At 38.2% G+C, this 15,042-nt stretch overlaps 1 protein-coding gene across 7 annotated transcripts in view; it reads left to right on the top strand.

The window, feature by feature from the left end:
* The window catches only part of RABGAP1L (RAB GTPase activating protein 1 like), a 246,130-nt gene that overhangs the window by 45,957 nt on the left and 185,131 nt on the right, over positions 1-15,042 (top strand). For all 7 annotated transcript variants that reach the window (XM_051624379.1, XM_051624380.1, XM_051624383.1 and 4 more), the window contains 2 exons: positions 6,735-6,828; positions 11,530-11,680. In XM_051624379.1, the coding sequence (XP_051480339.1) occupies positions 6,735-6,828; positions 11,530-11,680 (245 nt within the window). The remainder of the gene's footprint in view (positions 1-6,734; positions 6,829-11,529; positions 11,681-15,042) is intronic.

Here is a 15,042-nt window from a genome sequence, read left to right as displayed (position 1 = left end):
ACTTCTAAGGTTTTGTCTTATTTCTGGTCATCTGGTAGATTTCTTTAAGGAGAATGGAATCTGATGGAAAATTAGCTCTGGAGCTATATAATTGGTGTGAAGTGTGGATGAAGGGGGGAGGGTGTTGTTTAAAGGAAAAAATTTGAAGTAAGATGCAAAAGAAGTTGGTTTCCTCACAGTATCTGGTTGCCATCTTTGCACAACTTGTCCGTGCTGCTCAACACTAGAGAGTTGTTCTCTGGGGGTGCTCCATGCTCCCTATTTGTGGGTCCAAAGCCTTGCACTATCAAAATAAATGAGGGGGAAGAAGAGACCAAGATTTCCTGTCTGTGCGTGCTTTTTTGTTTGTGTGATCTTTGCTTATAATAAAGTTACTCTGTGTGCTGTTCTTCTGTTTTGAACTCTTCATGCCTCAGTATTTTGTTTGAATATTGCTAATCAAGAAAATATATAGACCAGCTGGAGGAAAAAAAAAATCAGAAATTAGTGGAGAATGTTTTCCTTAGAGGAAAGATAGAGAGGTTTTTAGGGAAGAAAGAATAAAGACAAAAATGTTTTTTGGAAGTGGGATGTGCAAAAATTGTTTTCCCTGTCAGTTCTATTTAGGAGGAAAAAGCAACTGGCATAAATTGTGGGTTGAAAAAATTAAGTATGAACTGAGGGTACAGTCCAAGAGTAAATTTGGAATGAAAAAAAGAAATAAATTAACTGTTTAGGGAGGCAAGTGGAGGTTTGTAGGGTTAGGTTAGACAAGTATCTGCAGGGCTCTGTATGATCAAGATCTGTATTCTCTCTAGACAAGGTCAGGAAGTAAGGAGGTGGATAACCTAGTGGAGCTGTCTTGAAAGGCTTGTCTAAATCACTCTCTTGCTGTGTTGGGAGATGGTCAAAACCTCCTGTGGTTATACAGTGCCCCCAATGTGTACAGCCATTGTACTGCTTAGGGTGGTCTGTGTCATCTACAAATCCTTTGTTATGAAAACCAAACAAAAGGAAAAACCCACATGTGCACCCCCAACTCAAAATAACTTTATTGCCGTTTAATGTCAAAGGTAGTTGTTGCAATTCTGAAGCTTTCTTTGTTTGCTAAAACCAGGCTAATTCCAAAGAGGTGCCTCTTCTACCTCAGAGATGGCACACTATGGGAAGCATTTTTCAAATTATCAGTTATCGAGAATAATAACGAGCCATAGTTTATATTGCTAAAGGTGCTGCTAAAGCTCCAAGAGGTTTTTCATGCCAATGATTCTGCTTCTGCAAGTTGGAGTCAGGATTTTAGAGGAGGGTGGGAAGTTATAATTGAGCGTAGTCAATAGACTATCATTACATAACAAATGTTAGTGCTGGGCCACTTAAAATACAACTGTTTGTATCCTATTCTGAATAATCTGCTCATATAATGAGTCATTTATGTAATGAGTCTTTATAAATGGAGCAGGCACAACATTATATTTATCCAATAGGCTGCCAATCTTCTTTTCAATTAGATCAATTCTTTTTTAGTTCTTGAATGTTTGTACAGGTTTTTGAAAGAAACCACTCTTTACATGTTTGCTTGTGTATAGGTAGATTAACAAAACAGACTATACACAAAATCTGTCATCCAGAGGGCCTCCCCAAATCCAGGTGTTATCTGTGCAGACTTTCAGATTTGTCTTATGCAAATGGCAAATGTCTAAAAGAAGAAAAGCAAATGTCCTTGGGTGAGAAGGAAGATGCAGGTCAGTCTGGCCTCAGTCTGTGGGACCGGCTATGGAGAAAATATTGGCAAAAGTAGTTTCTAAACACATGAAGGACAAATCTGTGCTGGCTGTTCAAACAACCTTGTTTATGAAGGGCAAGTCATTGTGACCAACCTCATTATTTTTTGTGACAAGTTGACCAGTGCTGTGGACATAGGAGGGCAGTGGATGCTGTATATCTTGATTTTAGCAGAGACTTTTAACACCATGTTCCATAGTGTCCTTATTATTAAATCAATGAGATGTGACTGGATAAGTGAAAAATAATGTTGTTGGAAGGTTGGCTGGACTGCTGGGATGAACGGATCAATGGTGCAAAGTCCAGCTGGCAGCCAGCACGTAGTGTTATTTTTCAGGGATCAGTATTGGGATCAATGCTGTTAAATGTCTTTATTAATCACCATCCCTGCATGATGGGACAGAGTGCACCCTTGGCAGGTTTGCAGACAAGCAAAATGGGGAGGGAAGTGGTCGATAACGCTGGAGTGCAGGGCTCCTACTCAGAGGGACCTGGACAGGCTGGAGAAAGGCACTGGCAGAAACCTCATGAAGTTCAACAAAGGCAAGTATCCACTCTAGAATAACCCTGTGTGACAAGACAGGCTGGACACTAGCCAGATAAAAAGTGACATTCGCAGAAAAGTGCCTGGAGATCCCAGCAGGCAAAAAATTGAAAGTGAGTCAGCAGTGTAGTGTCAAAAAAGGCCAAGTACACCCTGGGCTGTACTAGGAGGAGTCTAGTGCCAGATAGCAGGAGCACAGGATGTACAGTGAAGGGTTAAGGAAGCTAGATTTGGTTCAGGCTGGAGAAGAAAATGTGCAGAGGAGAATCTTATTGCTATCTACGGATACTGCATCGGAGGATTCGGAGAAGTTAGAGCCAGAGTCGTGTCAGAGGTGCACGATAGCAGGCTGAGAGGCAAAAGACACCAGACACAAGGTGGAACCCAGGAAATTCTGGTTAGAGGAAAGGGCGTTTTTGCTGGATTAGTTTGTTTTTAAGCCATAAGCATAGTCAAGTAGTGGAATAGGTTGTATGGAGAGTTTCTACAGTTTCCTTAAAGGTGTTCAGTCTCCTGCTCGGGTTCTTGAGTGATCTGATCTAACTAGAGCTGCTTGAAGTCAGAGGTCAGACTAGATGATCTCCAGAGGCCCCTTGCAGCCCATGGTGTTCTGTGGCTCTGTGCTGATGCCATGCAGAGCGATTCTTGCAGTGCAAGTGCAATCGTTCGGGCTTGCTCTAACCAGAGACTGAATTCAGGTTCATGAGGCATCCACAAAGTGAGGGTTTTTTTGTGAATCACATTGCAAAACAAACAAAAAACCTGAGAGGCTTACTGTTATTTGTAAGTGTTCTTAAAGGCTGTTTGTGTGTACACACATTTACAACCCAGCCTCTCAGGTTTGCTCCCTTGGGCCCTCTCCCATCCAGCTGTTCTGATGAGGCCTAAGTTTTATTGTCCAGTTGATGGGCTCCGAGAGGCCAGGGCAAATAAAGGTGGAAGGGAGAAGTACAGAATATGTGCAAAGGAAGGAATATGTGGCATTCCCTGCAGAATAAGGGTGGCTAAAATCACACTCTGACTACGGCTGCTGGGTTACACTATGCTGTAGAAGGTAGGAAATAATGTATAAAAGTACACTGCAGAGAAGAACATCTACACTTAAATATCCCTCCCACAGCCTCTTCCCCTCTTCTTAATTTGTACCCAAGTGCTTACACAGGTTAGAATCTGTAAGTAATTTTTAGAGTGGAAACAAAGTAGAGGTTTTTAAAGCTGTTTTTTCTCTCTCCTTTGCCCTGTTCTATTTTGAAGTTTGACGCTAGTGTCTTTTGAAAGGGAGCATATGGCATTTCTAATTAAGGCCCATGGTTTTCTGACATATAACTGAATAATACATTCCAAATACTGTTAAGCCTTGCAGATGAAAGAATTTTCAGGGCTGAAGCATTGTAGCTTTGTGATAGGTCTTGCTGGAATACGTATGCTATGTAACACTGATCTCCTTAAGAACTTTGAAGAATTTTGCATAGAATACCAGTGTAGTGAGAAAAGAAGGGGTTTGGTTTTTTTGACTGATGTTTTTATTCCTTGGCAAGCTCAGCTTTGGATCAGATAACAGCTAGTGTGTTTTGTTCCTGGAAGTATTCAGTGTAGCTTCATTTTTAAGTGTTTTGGTCTAGTTGGGAATTTATTCATCTTTATCAGATTTTATTTGAGACTGCAAGATTTGTTTGTTTGTATTTTCACCAGTAGTTCTTGTAGAGATGCTCTGTAGCTCCCCAGTCTCTCCAAAGTGATTAAAATCTACTTTCAGAATTTTGTTCCAGATTGTCTTCCTTTACCTTGAATGTGTAGAACCTTTCTGAAATTATGGTTAATGATAAATTTCTGGTAAGCCAGGTTGATTGAGATTTTGTCTATGTACCTGTGTTATTGATATGTACCTTGTGTCTCTGGCCGATGTACTCAATCTATAGAAGGTGTCCTCCATTTTTTTTCCTTGTTTAAATGAGCTGCATCTCTAATTAATTTTTTAACTATGTTATGCAAATCAGAAAAGGAGAGAACCTAAATTTACAATTTACCTAATTACAATTAAATGTAATGCATTTAATTGAGTTAACTTGACTTCTTCAGTTATTACCAGGCCTGGGTTCTAAGTGAGGAGGTTTGCCTTTGCAACATTTTCAGTAATTTCAAAATAAAAGATACATTCCTTCCCCTGGAACTCAATGTGTTCCTTTTATTCCTGGGAAATCTTTTATAGTAGTATCATATTTCCATCTTTACATCTAGTGAACGTATGCAAAAGATTAGAAAACATTAAAATAAAATTTCCTGTGGATTTATGATGAGTGTGGGTGAATATTTTAATGTTTTTTGAAATTCTAAGGGGAAGTATTTAAATTGTGTTTTGCGGCCTGTAAAGCTGTACAAACAGGTTCCAAGCTAAAGGGTTTCACTAATGTTCAATTTGAAACGTGAAGAGATTTCTGGTCTTCTTCTCTCAGGACAGCTTTTTTGCTGTTAACCATCTTGAAATACCATCTATGCTCTCTTTGTCCTCACAGTTCATTGTCAAATTCAAGCACGGATGATATTTTCATTAATGGCTTGTATTTGACGATTGCTGAGACTATAAATTAGGAATGTGTAATTGAAGTGAGAGTGACAGGGATGGAGCCTTGAGACTGTAATTGGACAAGTACTGAAGATCCTCTTCTACCTAAACTACTGCAGTTGTCTACATAAAGTTGGAGGTGAAGGAATTAAAGATACTAGGTCAGCAACCAAATGTGACTGTGCTGTGTTGAAGAGGGATTTTGGGAGCAGATGAGTTCTTCTCTTCTGTTTTACTTCAGCTTCTTGAGACATCTCAGTGCATGGGAAAGAGCAACCTCAGACATCTACACTGTCCATAGCTTCCAAGGCCTCTGAGGGTAATGGGCCTTTCCTGTATCTCTCTTTAGATTGTGCTTTGTAGTAAAGGTGCTGAGACTTTGAAATTATACTCATATTAATTTTTTAGCAGTATTTTATTCAGATAAAACTGGAAAACATAAAAATAACTGCAAACCCATGTTCTGGTAAGGAGGTGCTCTAAAGAGAGACTGGTCAGCTTACTGTGGATGGCTGCATAGACACTTGAAAATGGGATAGTTACTTGAGCATAGTGTCCCAGGCTCACATCCCTTCTGGTTTTGTGTGTGAGTCATGTAATGACACACATCCCTCCATAAGCATTTTATTCTTAACACTTAGGAGCGTGGCCAGCAGGAGGAGGGAGGTGATTGTGCCCCTGTACTTGGCACTGGTGAGGCTGCAGCTCCAATGTTTTGTTTGCTTCTGGGCCCCTCACCATAAAAAGAACCCTGAGGTGCTGTAGGGTGTCCAGAGGAGAGCTACTAAGACAGTGAAGGGTCTAGAGAACAAGTCATACAAGAAGCAGCTGAGGGAACTGGAGTTGTTTAGTCTGAAGAAAAGGAGGCTGAGTGGAGACCTCATTTCCCTCTGCAAGTACCTGAAAGGAGGTTGTAGGGAGGTCGGTGTTGGTCTCTTCTCCCAAGTAAATAAAAGATAGGACCAGAGGGAATGGCAGGAAGTTGCAGTAGGGGGAGGTTGGATTGAATATTAGGAAGAATTTCTATACTGAAAGAGTGGTCAGGCATTAAGCAACCTGCCCAGGGAGGTGGTGGAGTCACCATCCCTGGAGGTGTTCAAAAGCTGTGTAGATTTGGTACTTCAGGACATGTTCTAGTGGTCGAGGTTGTGGTTTTGTGCTGTTGTTTTTGTTTTGTTTTGAGTTGATGGTTGGACTCAGTGATCTTAGAGATCCTTTCCAACTATGACAATTCCGTGTGATTCTGTGTCCGTGTGATGCTTTTACATGCAGTATGAACTTTAATGTCACAGTGTTCTTTTTGATGCTTTTCCATGGACTTGTTCCAGTAAAAAAAATTAGTTCATGGCTCTGAGAAGGCTTCTTGAGAGCAGAGCACCACAGGAGAGCAGAATGTCATGTAAGGGATGAAGTGTAAAGAAGCAGCGTTATCTACTGTGCTTTAAAAGAGAGTTTGTTTTATGCAAAGTCTGGAGTGGATGTGACTTTTGGATAATATTGCATTGTGAAAATTCATTAAATGGATAGTTGACAGCCTTGCATCTTCTCTCACATGGTGCTTTTCTAGATCCCAGCCCTTTTTCCTTTAACAGTGCTGTGAATTATTCCCTAATCTTGTTCCCTTAAGCTTCATGTTAACTTTAGTAATACACTTGTTTTGTCAAGTCTGCTAAACATTCTTTACAGTTCCACTAATATTTTCTATGTCTTTTTGTGGTTTTCAAAGTGATACGTGAGAAGAATTTGTCTGAGACCTATATGTATGCTTCTTGAATGTCTGTTCTCTTTGGTAAATCTATGCATGCTTTTGTTTTCTTCTTTTGTCTTTTTTTTTTCTTTTTCCTTTTTTTTTTTTTTTTTTTGCAGAGAGTGATAATGAACTCTCCAGTGGCACTGGTGATGTGTCAAAGGATTGTCCTGAGAAGATTTTGTATTCCTGGGGAGAATTACTGGGGAAATGGTAATGCTTCATTTCTTAAATTTAGATTATAAATACTAACCTTTTTATTTGTTTTGTGAGAGTATGTGTTATTGTGCAGGAGGTTTAAATTCTTCAGTTTATGCTGCCAGAGCCCCAAAATATTAAACACATTGAAATGTGTTTTTTAAACCTAGTTTAAAAGGGACTGATAAATCCTTCTATTTTAACTCTGTCCTGGTTTGAGCTATGACAATTATTTAACAAATCTCTCTCACAGTGTCTGCAAAAGTCCTAGTTTCGTGTAGTGTTTGTGTGTGCTCACATTGCAGGTGTGAGTCTTCCAACAAGAACTTTCAGGCCACCAGTGTTCATTGGGGCTGGGTGTTAAGCCCTCATGAAATTTTGTGCTTCTCAGTGGTAAGATAGAAAAGACACAGCAACACCAGTCTGTCCTATCTTATCCATTTGTGACGTGAAGTTAATTGGTTTGTTTAGAAGCACTTTATTTTTTTTTTCCTTTTTGCTTAATGTGCTGTATGTAAGCACTTGAAAAGGAATTCTAAAAAGCTTGGGTTCCTCACTGAAACAATTTCTGTTGGAGAGTAAAGAATATTTGTAAAGCCTAGAGTATGTTCTCAACATGTTATTTCTGTGGTTTAACTAAGTGCTTCAGTAGCAGCATATACTTTGCCAAGACAGGAAAAGTCTGTATTTGCTGCCTCTGAGAGACCTCACACTATTAGCAAATGCCAGAACCACTTACTTGGTTTTCCCTTTGTAAGTAATAGCTTCTGTTGCCTGGCACAAAAATAGTCAGGGAACCTTAATCTGGAATTGGCAGTTTCCTTGTCCTAACTCCAAAAAGGTCTGAAAAACATTTTAAGGAATGCTTTGGGCAATTCCCCCCTTTACTTGGCCACTTTGTAGCTTTGGAGAAACGTAACTTCCTGCTACTGACCTGATCTTTAATAGAGATCTCATGCAAAAGTTGCTAAATGAGATGTCACATGATTTTATTTGGCATAGTGGAACCCTTTGCTGCTGAACCATTATCTCCTGCTTGGTTTTAACTATTTTGTCATGCAAGTTTTTGGACTTCATGAAAGATCTTTTGGGAAAGACACAAATATTGAATTGAATGATTATACAGATATCCTGGTTATGGACCCTCTGAATGATTAAGAACATGCTGAGGAAAAAAGTGTAGACAGTTGTGATTTCTTCACCTGAGAAGGCTGTAAACAGATCCACTCCAGAGCTGTTGAGAACTTCTCAAAGCCTGTTCTAAAGGTCATCCCAAGAGAGAGTTCACTTGCAGTTTTGTATCTGGCACCCCTAGGCCAATGAAGGATGCTATCCTGAGTCCTTAAAGAGCTGTGTGGCAGGTTTATTTCAATCTGCATTGGAAGATGCTACTTTTTATTATTGTTTTTTTCTTAATTCATCCGTCAGTTGATTCTTCTGGTTTTCATTTTGCCCTTGACAAGTATCTGAAATCCTGGGGATGAGCATCCTGAAGTAAAGAACTGCCCACAGCTCATTCTCTCAAGTTTCACGTAACCAACCATTTCTTCAGGTTCCTCAAGAGTACTATTCAATAAGACAAAACTTTTTAAGACTTTTGGTATAAACTATTTTGAAATCTTAACGTAACTTATACACTTAACTTGGGGAATAATTTACTAGTTAAAACACCTTAGTTAAAATTATTTAACAATGGGATGAGAAGTGGGATATCCCAGCCAGCTTGAAGACTAGCAGTAGCCAGTATTTTCTTTAGGAGTGTATTACCCTTTGAGATAAACTCCAGTGTATAAAATACTTGAATTCTTGAGTAGTGTTATATTACATTTTGAGAACAAAACTTGGAAAGGGTAACAGATTAAAATGTTAACAAACTGAAAAATAAAAATTGATTGAAATTAATTTTTCTAGCATGTTGAAAACTGCAGCATATGCTAGTGGAATATCAGTACACTTGTAAAAAAAAGTAAATAAACAAAAATTAACATTTCCACTTGGAGAACTGCTGTGCTGATTTGTCTCTTAGATGAACAGTTTCTTGCACTTCATTTCTCCTTGTCATTTTATTAAAATGTCACTGTAACCTGGTGGACTGACTCAGCAAAAGCATTGCTCAAAGAGTCTCCTTCAAACATATAAACAGGAATAAGAGTAACATAGTTTAGCAAAAAGATATATTAAACAGTTGCAAAGTAATGGAATATCTTTTAATTTATGGTATTTATTATTTACTGCATCCTCAGCATTAAAGTTGTTCTTGCCAGCTGAGCTAGTTTAGCTGAGTACTTAACTCTTTCTGATGTGTGGGTTTTTTGAAAATCTAGTAATGGTCAATAGTGGTCTTTGATCAGAAGTATTTGTCAAGTTGGAGCACGGTCTGTGCATCGCTGCTCTGTGTCCTTGCTCTTTGATGTTTTAAAACTGTGTCTTTGTGCAGGAGAGTGACATGTAATGTAAAAGTAATGATGTCAACATCCATTTATGACCCATTCTTTTTTCCACATGCTGAAGGACAAGACTAGAGTAAGACAAGCTTTTATTTTAAGCTTGTTTCTGTTAGAGTCTGGCCAAGCAGGTGTCAGAAAGTATCTAGGAATGTAAGGAAAAGTGTGTGTTCATTATTGTGGATTGCAGAGCAAGGATCATTAATGATAAAGCTGCTTCCCAAGCAAACATTCAGAAACAGTGAAGGTGTCTGTTAAAGTTTCAGAGTTATACTTTACTACGTGGACTAATGTTGCTAAATTATTACTTCTACAGTAAAACTATAAATACATGACAAATCCAGGGAAATCTGGTGTACTGTAGCATGCTTAATTCTCAGTTGTGAGTATGTTCAGTAGTAAGGGATGATGTTACAGCACAGAATGTGCATCTTGGGTAGTTGTTGCCATGAACTATTTGTATTGTTTTCTTGGTGTTGCTGAAAAATTCCCTGTTATGTATCAAAGGGAATGCATCTTTTTAGAAGTTCATTTTATTTAATGTGCTTGCTGAGTCCTCACAGAAGGCCCTTGTGTTTCATATATGATACATATGACCAAATCAATGTAATAACCAAAATAATCTGATGTGAAGTGTTCTATGAATGCTTCATTTTCACACAACTTGAGCTGTAAGCTTCTGGTGTGCTTTATTTATTTATTCCTGAGGGTACATTTCATAATCCTGTAACCTCTTAGGGTGTCTAGTCCTTCCAATATTTCAGTGGCTATTGTTTTCTCTTTCTAGCGTTTTCCCATCACAAGACATTGACTTGTTGCAAAATGCACTGAAAAAAGAGAAAAATGACTACATGGATTTTAATTTGGCTAACTGAATGATGACATTTGCAATTTCTTTTGCTATGCTACACATTTAAAATTTAAAATAATTATGGTGCATAAAATAATAAAGGCATTATATAATTACACTCCTTTTTTTAATTCTCAAGTCATTTGGAAAAATGGGGATATTATCCTGAGAGTATGGGAAAAAGAAATTTACTTGGAGCACCTTTTATCATCTTAATGATCTGTTTCAAAGAATGACTACTCTAAACATTTACTTATAATGGAGGGTGAAATTGCAGGTTATTTAATTTAATCACAGCTTGCTAGTGTTTGGCTGAACTGCCACTCTCAGTATTCACTTACCAGTAGAGTTGAAAAGCATTAGAATGGTCAAAACAAGAGCAGAGCAAAGCACTTCCTACATCAGAAAGAACAGAGTCAATCATGCAGTCGTCCTGCAGCATTGCAATGAAAATTGCCATAATAAGTCAAATCAAGGTTTGATCTAGATCAGTCACCACTATTATCTCAAAAAAGATTTTTAAAAGTCTGAGCGTGAAAGCTCTGCAGTACTGTGCATGTGCAGTTGTTTCACTCTAAATGTATGGGCTCTGTGACTTACTGGCTTTGAGAAACACATCTTTTGTATTCAACCTGTCTGAATACACCCTTTATTTATCTAGACTTACGTGGGGAAGAAATGAACAGTTTCCCACAGTTGTATATTCCAACTTTTGTAGGATTAATTATGCAACGTTGGAAAGGGAAAAAGTCATTCTGTAGTTGTCTTCCTGCATTTTTTGTGTGTGCAAACAGACAGTAAAATGCCACCTCAGACTGACAGGCAGATTTACTTGAAATGGTGGGATTTGACCAAGATATGTGCAAGTGTTACTGCTTCATAGGACTTGCAGCATATTCTTGGCATTAAGTGTAATACTGGAACTTCAGTCTTCATGTTATTACTCTTAAAATTGGCTTTTATTGGTTTTCTAAACTTTATTTCTCTGTGCAGCTTAGGTTATTTTAAATTTCCTATACTTAACCTAAGCTAAACATGTATGTTGAACAAACATGTAAATTGAATTGTCTGCACAGCTGACATAGCTTTCCCTTTCAATTAAAATTGTTATTCATTAGCCAGTTTAGTTCAGTTTCTACAACTGTTTGTTGTTCTAATTTTCATTAATTTCTCCATACCTAGAGAATTTGGGTACCACCATGTTTTGCCACTGGTTCCTATTGCAAATCCTTGCAGACTTTTTGCTTTCCATCTGACATACTAATTAGCATAGCCAGTGGAATAGAATTTTGTGTTGCTAGCTGCTGACTCTGCTTTTCAAAATAACATTGGAAAGTTTAAAAAGTTGTGGGGTTTTTTTTTAATCTTGATGTCTACTCTCACGCTTGAAGTATAATAGACAAATAATTGTCTGTTTCTCAGGCACAGTAATCTTGTTGTGAGACCAAATGGATTATCTACCCTGGTGAAAAGTGGAGTTCCAGAAGCACTAAGGGCAGAGGTTTGGCAGTTGCTGGCAGGATGCCACGACAACCAGGCAATGCTGGATAAATACCGAGTTCTCATCACAATGGTAAGTGGGGTTTTTTATTTTTTCCTTGGTTTGGTCTTGGTCTGTTTTTTTTTCCCTGTGGTTAAAATAAATTCTACTGAACAGCAGTACTGTTCCATGGCAAAGGAGCAGAAAGAGTGAAGCAGTTTGACTTGTTTTAAGCAACTGAAACTGTGCTTAGGTGACTTTACCCTCCTGCCTTAGGTGCCTGCAGAATGGCTTTAACAACAGAAATTGCTGACCTGTATCTGTAGTAAAACTTGACATTTAGTTTTCTACTCACTTGCTGTGATGATAATAACCACGTCAGCTTGTCATTCAAGTGTCTGGGGTTTTTTTTCCTTGAACTTATACTCATTGCTTTGTTTTTTTCAGTAGTTTCTGTTCCCTTATATGCCTTAATTTTCTAGGTTTTAGTTAAAAAAAAATCAACAAATGAGAAAAGCAAACAAAACCCCACACAGCTGAGTATTTCTTGGTTTGTTGTTTATTTTAAAAAGAAGGTTAAAACCATTTTTATCTAGCAGGAAACCAGTCTCCTTGCTACAAGGGTGATTTGAGAGGAGAATCCTGTTGGGAATCTCTTCCCTTTCTGTATCCTAATGTCATCAGTGCAGTCAGTAAACATTACAAAAAGTTGTCTGCATAGATTTTTCCAGACTGCTTATAGCTGTGATTGAAAGGTTGGGAATCACTGTGTTGAAGTAGCAAGAACTGCAGTGTCAGGAAGTAAACTGACCAATTGGGGTTCTAAAATTCTTGCCACTGCTGGGTAGCCATGCACTCAGAAAAACAGAAGGATCAAAAATGGTTGTAGTGGCAGAAAAGGACAAAGATCCTATTTTATGTTGCTCATACAAAGTCTTGGATTTGTTATCTAGGGAATGAATTGTGTCCATACAAAAGGTCTTGGATAGATGTTGTTACTATAAGCTCCTTTCATAGCATCATTTTATTTGTGATACTTTTCCTCTTAATTTGATCTACCTGCTATGTTTGTAAAGTTTAAAAGTGTTCCCAGAGTTGAGATCTGGCCTTCTTTTTCCTCTACTAATGAAGAAGGATGTTTTGATAGTGTAAATTTTTATTTTTGACGTTGTAGTTGGGCTATATTTTCCTTGGAAACCATTCACAGGACATCTGTCAGCTGTATGTTGCATCAAAACCACCTCCATTATTTTGCTCTTGCTTTCCAAAAGTGGGGAAGATGTTTGTTTCACAGCGGGGGAGGGAGTGGAAAACTTCTAAAATGCAAGCCTTCCCTTGGTGCTAGAGCCTTAAAAATACCTTGCCACACTGGGCTTTTTCATGATAGAAATATTTCAGTGATGTATGTTTTAGATGATGCTGTATACAATATTCAATGTGAAATCTCTTGACGGATTAAAAAATTAAATCCTTTTCTGAGCTGAAGCATTTGTGCAAACTGTTATTTTCTGAAGTCTTCACTTTTATTCTGAAATCACAAAATTTCTTCTATAGTCTATGAACTGCTGGTGATCATATCATTTGGCATACATCACATGCAAGGATTCATGAAAAAAAAAATGAACAGGAGAGAGTCTATGCCAAAACAAAGCTAAGGCCCATTTTTAGGAACAGTTAATACTGGGTGCTCCAGAAAAACTTGTCAGCTAAGTTTTAAAATTAATTATTATCTGATATTTATGACTGTGAACAGAACTTATTTTATTGTGGTCTGTTGGTAATGATAATTAAGCTATTTTAGAGAGAGGAAGGTGTGTATTATTCTCTGAATCCTACTAAAAGCTTTGTTGTAGTGTTATGTTGCGTGTGTAAATAATATTCATGTTAAATGTCAGAGTTATTTGGGTATTAGTGATCATTCACTTGCTTCACCTGTATGAAAAAGGAGAACTGATTTTTTTTGTTGCTGTTTCCATGCTACTATCCCAATATACCAACAATATATACTTTATTTTTTCTGTAATTATTTTTTCTTCCCATCAGATATATAGCTTTCAAATAGATTCTTTAACCTAACACACATTTTTACACAGATTCATTGTCTCCATGTGTTTTGGTCATTCTCTGTAATGTTTCCCTCTTGTTTAGGCTTCCTTCTGGAAGCTGGACAGTTTTGTATGTGTCTTGCCCATTTTAATAGTGTATTCTGGGAAAGTGTGCATTCCTGAGCATGTTTCTGTCAGACACTCCTAGGTGGTTAGAGGTGATGGTGCTCTGCATGTGCTGAGAGACAAGAGGTGGGAGGTGGTAGTAACGTCTGAAAACTTGACCCACTTCCTGCTTATCTCCTCAAACAGCCCCCCCAGTACAGCTCTCTCCCTTCAACAGCTCCTAATCACTGCCTCACTCCTTGAATCTCTTTAAAAACCCCCTCTCTCACTGCTCCATCTCCTAGCTGGTTCCAGCTCCTCCTGAAGAGCCTGTTCCCCCAGCACCCTGCCCCTCTCCCCTTTCTGGTTGTCCAGCCCTACCTGCAATTAGCAAGACCTCAATGAGGAGAGGGTGCTTGGAAATGACTAGGAAAATCTCTGCACCCAGGGATTTGTAAGAAAGTAAGTTTATGTAGGTTCAGTTGGCACTTTTTTTTGTCTGTTGAGCGAAATAATATGGCTAAACTGTGTAACACTCTAGCAAAATGCTAGAGAGAACTGTAGTAGTTATTATGATTACCAGTAAGGTAAGGAATGCTGGCTAGTTTTCTTGAATGAGGCTTGGCTTTAAAAGCATCTTTGATGTCTTTGATTTCTTTGGATATGAGAGCTAAAGGACTTTTTTTCTAAAGAAAATTTCAGAGGCCTAATTGAGGAACAAATCTTGAAAATTGTTATTCTATTATCATAGCTTAAAAGGTGAACCTGATGGCTGGAATTGTCAGTATCAAACATATGATACCTAATTTACGACTGCCTCTTCTGGGAAAGAGATAAATATATTTAAAAGCTGGATCTTGAAAACTACTCTTGTGTTACTGGTTAACTCGTGGTGAAACTCTGCTTGCTAGTGGAGGAGAACAGTATTGTTGGCAAGCCAAAAATGTGTTCCTTGTGATGAGCTGCATGGTAACACCCTTGGTGTTTAATTTACTGTAGGGACCACGATACAGACGCTTTTGTTGTTCTGCGCTTGTGGCTCGTGGTTTGTGCAGAAATAGCACGTTAGGTGGGCCAACTATTATTCACATCACTTAACAGATCTGGTATGCATGTTATACTATATATATATATACCCATCTGTATGCAGAGCTCTGAAATCTACTGCAGTATTTTTCAGTTAGAGGAGTGTTTTGTTCAGCGTGTTCTGTAGGAGAGCGTGATTTGGGGCTTGTTTTAGTGTTTTGATTCAGCACAGAAAGCAAAATAAAACCTCTGTCTTATTTAGAAAAATCAATGCCATAC

The sequence above is a fragment of the Apus apus genome, chromosome 7 (assembly GCF_020740795.1).
Source record: "Apus apus isolate bApuApu2 chromosome 7, bApuApu2.pri.cur, whole genome shotgun sequence".
NCBI lineage: Eukaryota > Metazoa > Chordata > Aves > Apodiformes > Apodidae > Apus > Apus apus.
Note: the sequence above shows the minus strand (reverse complement) of the source record. Positions and strands in the feature narration are given on the sequence as shown.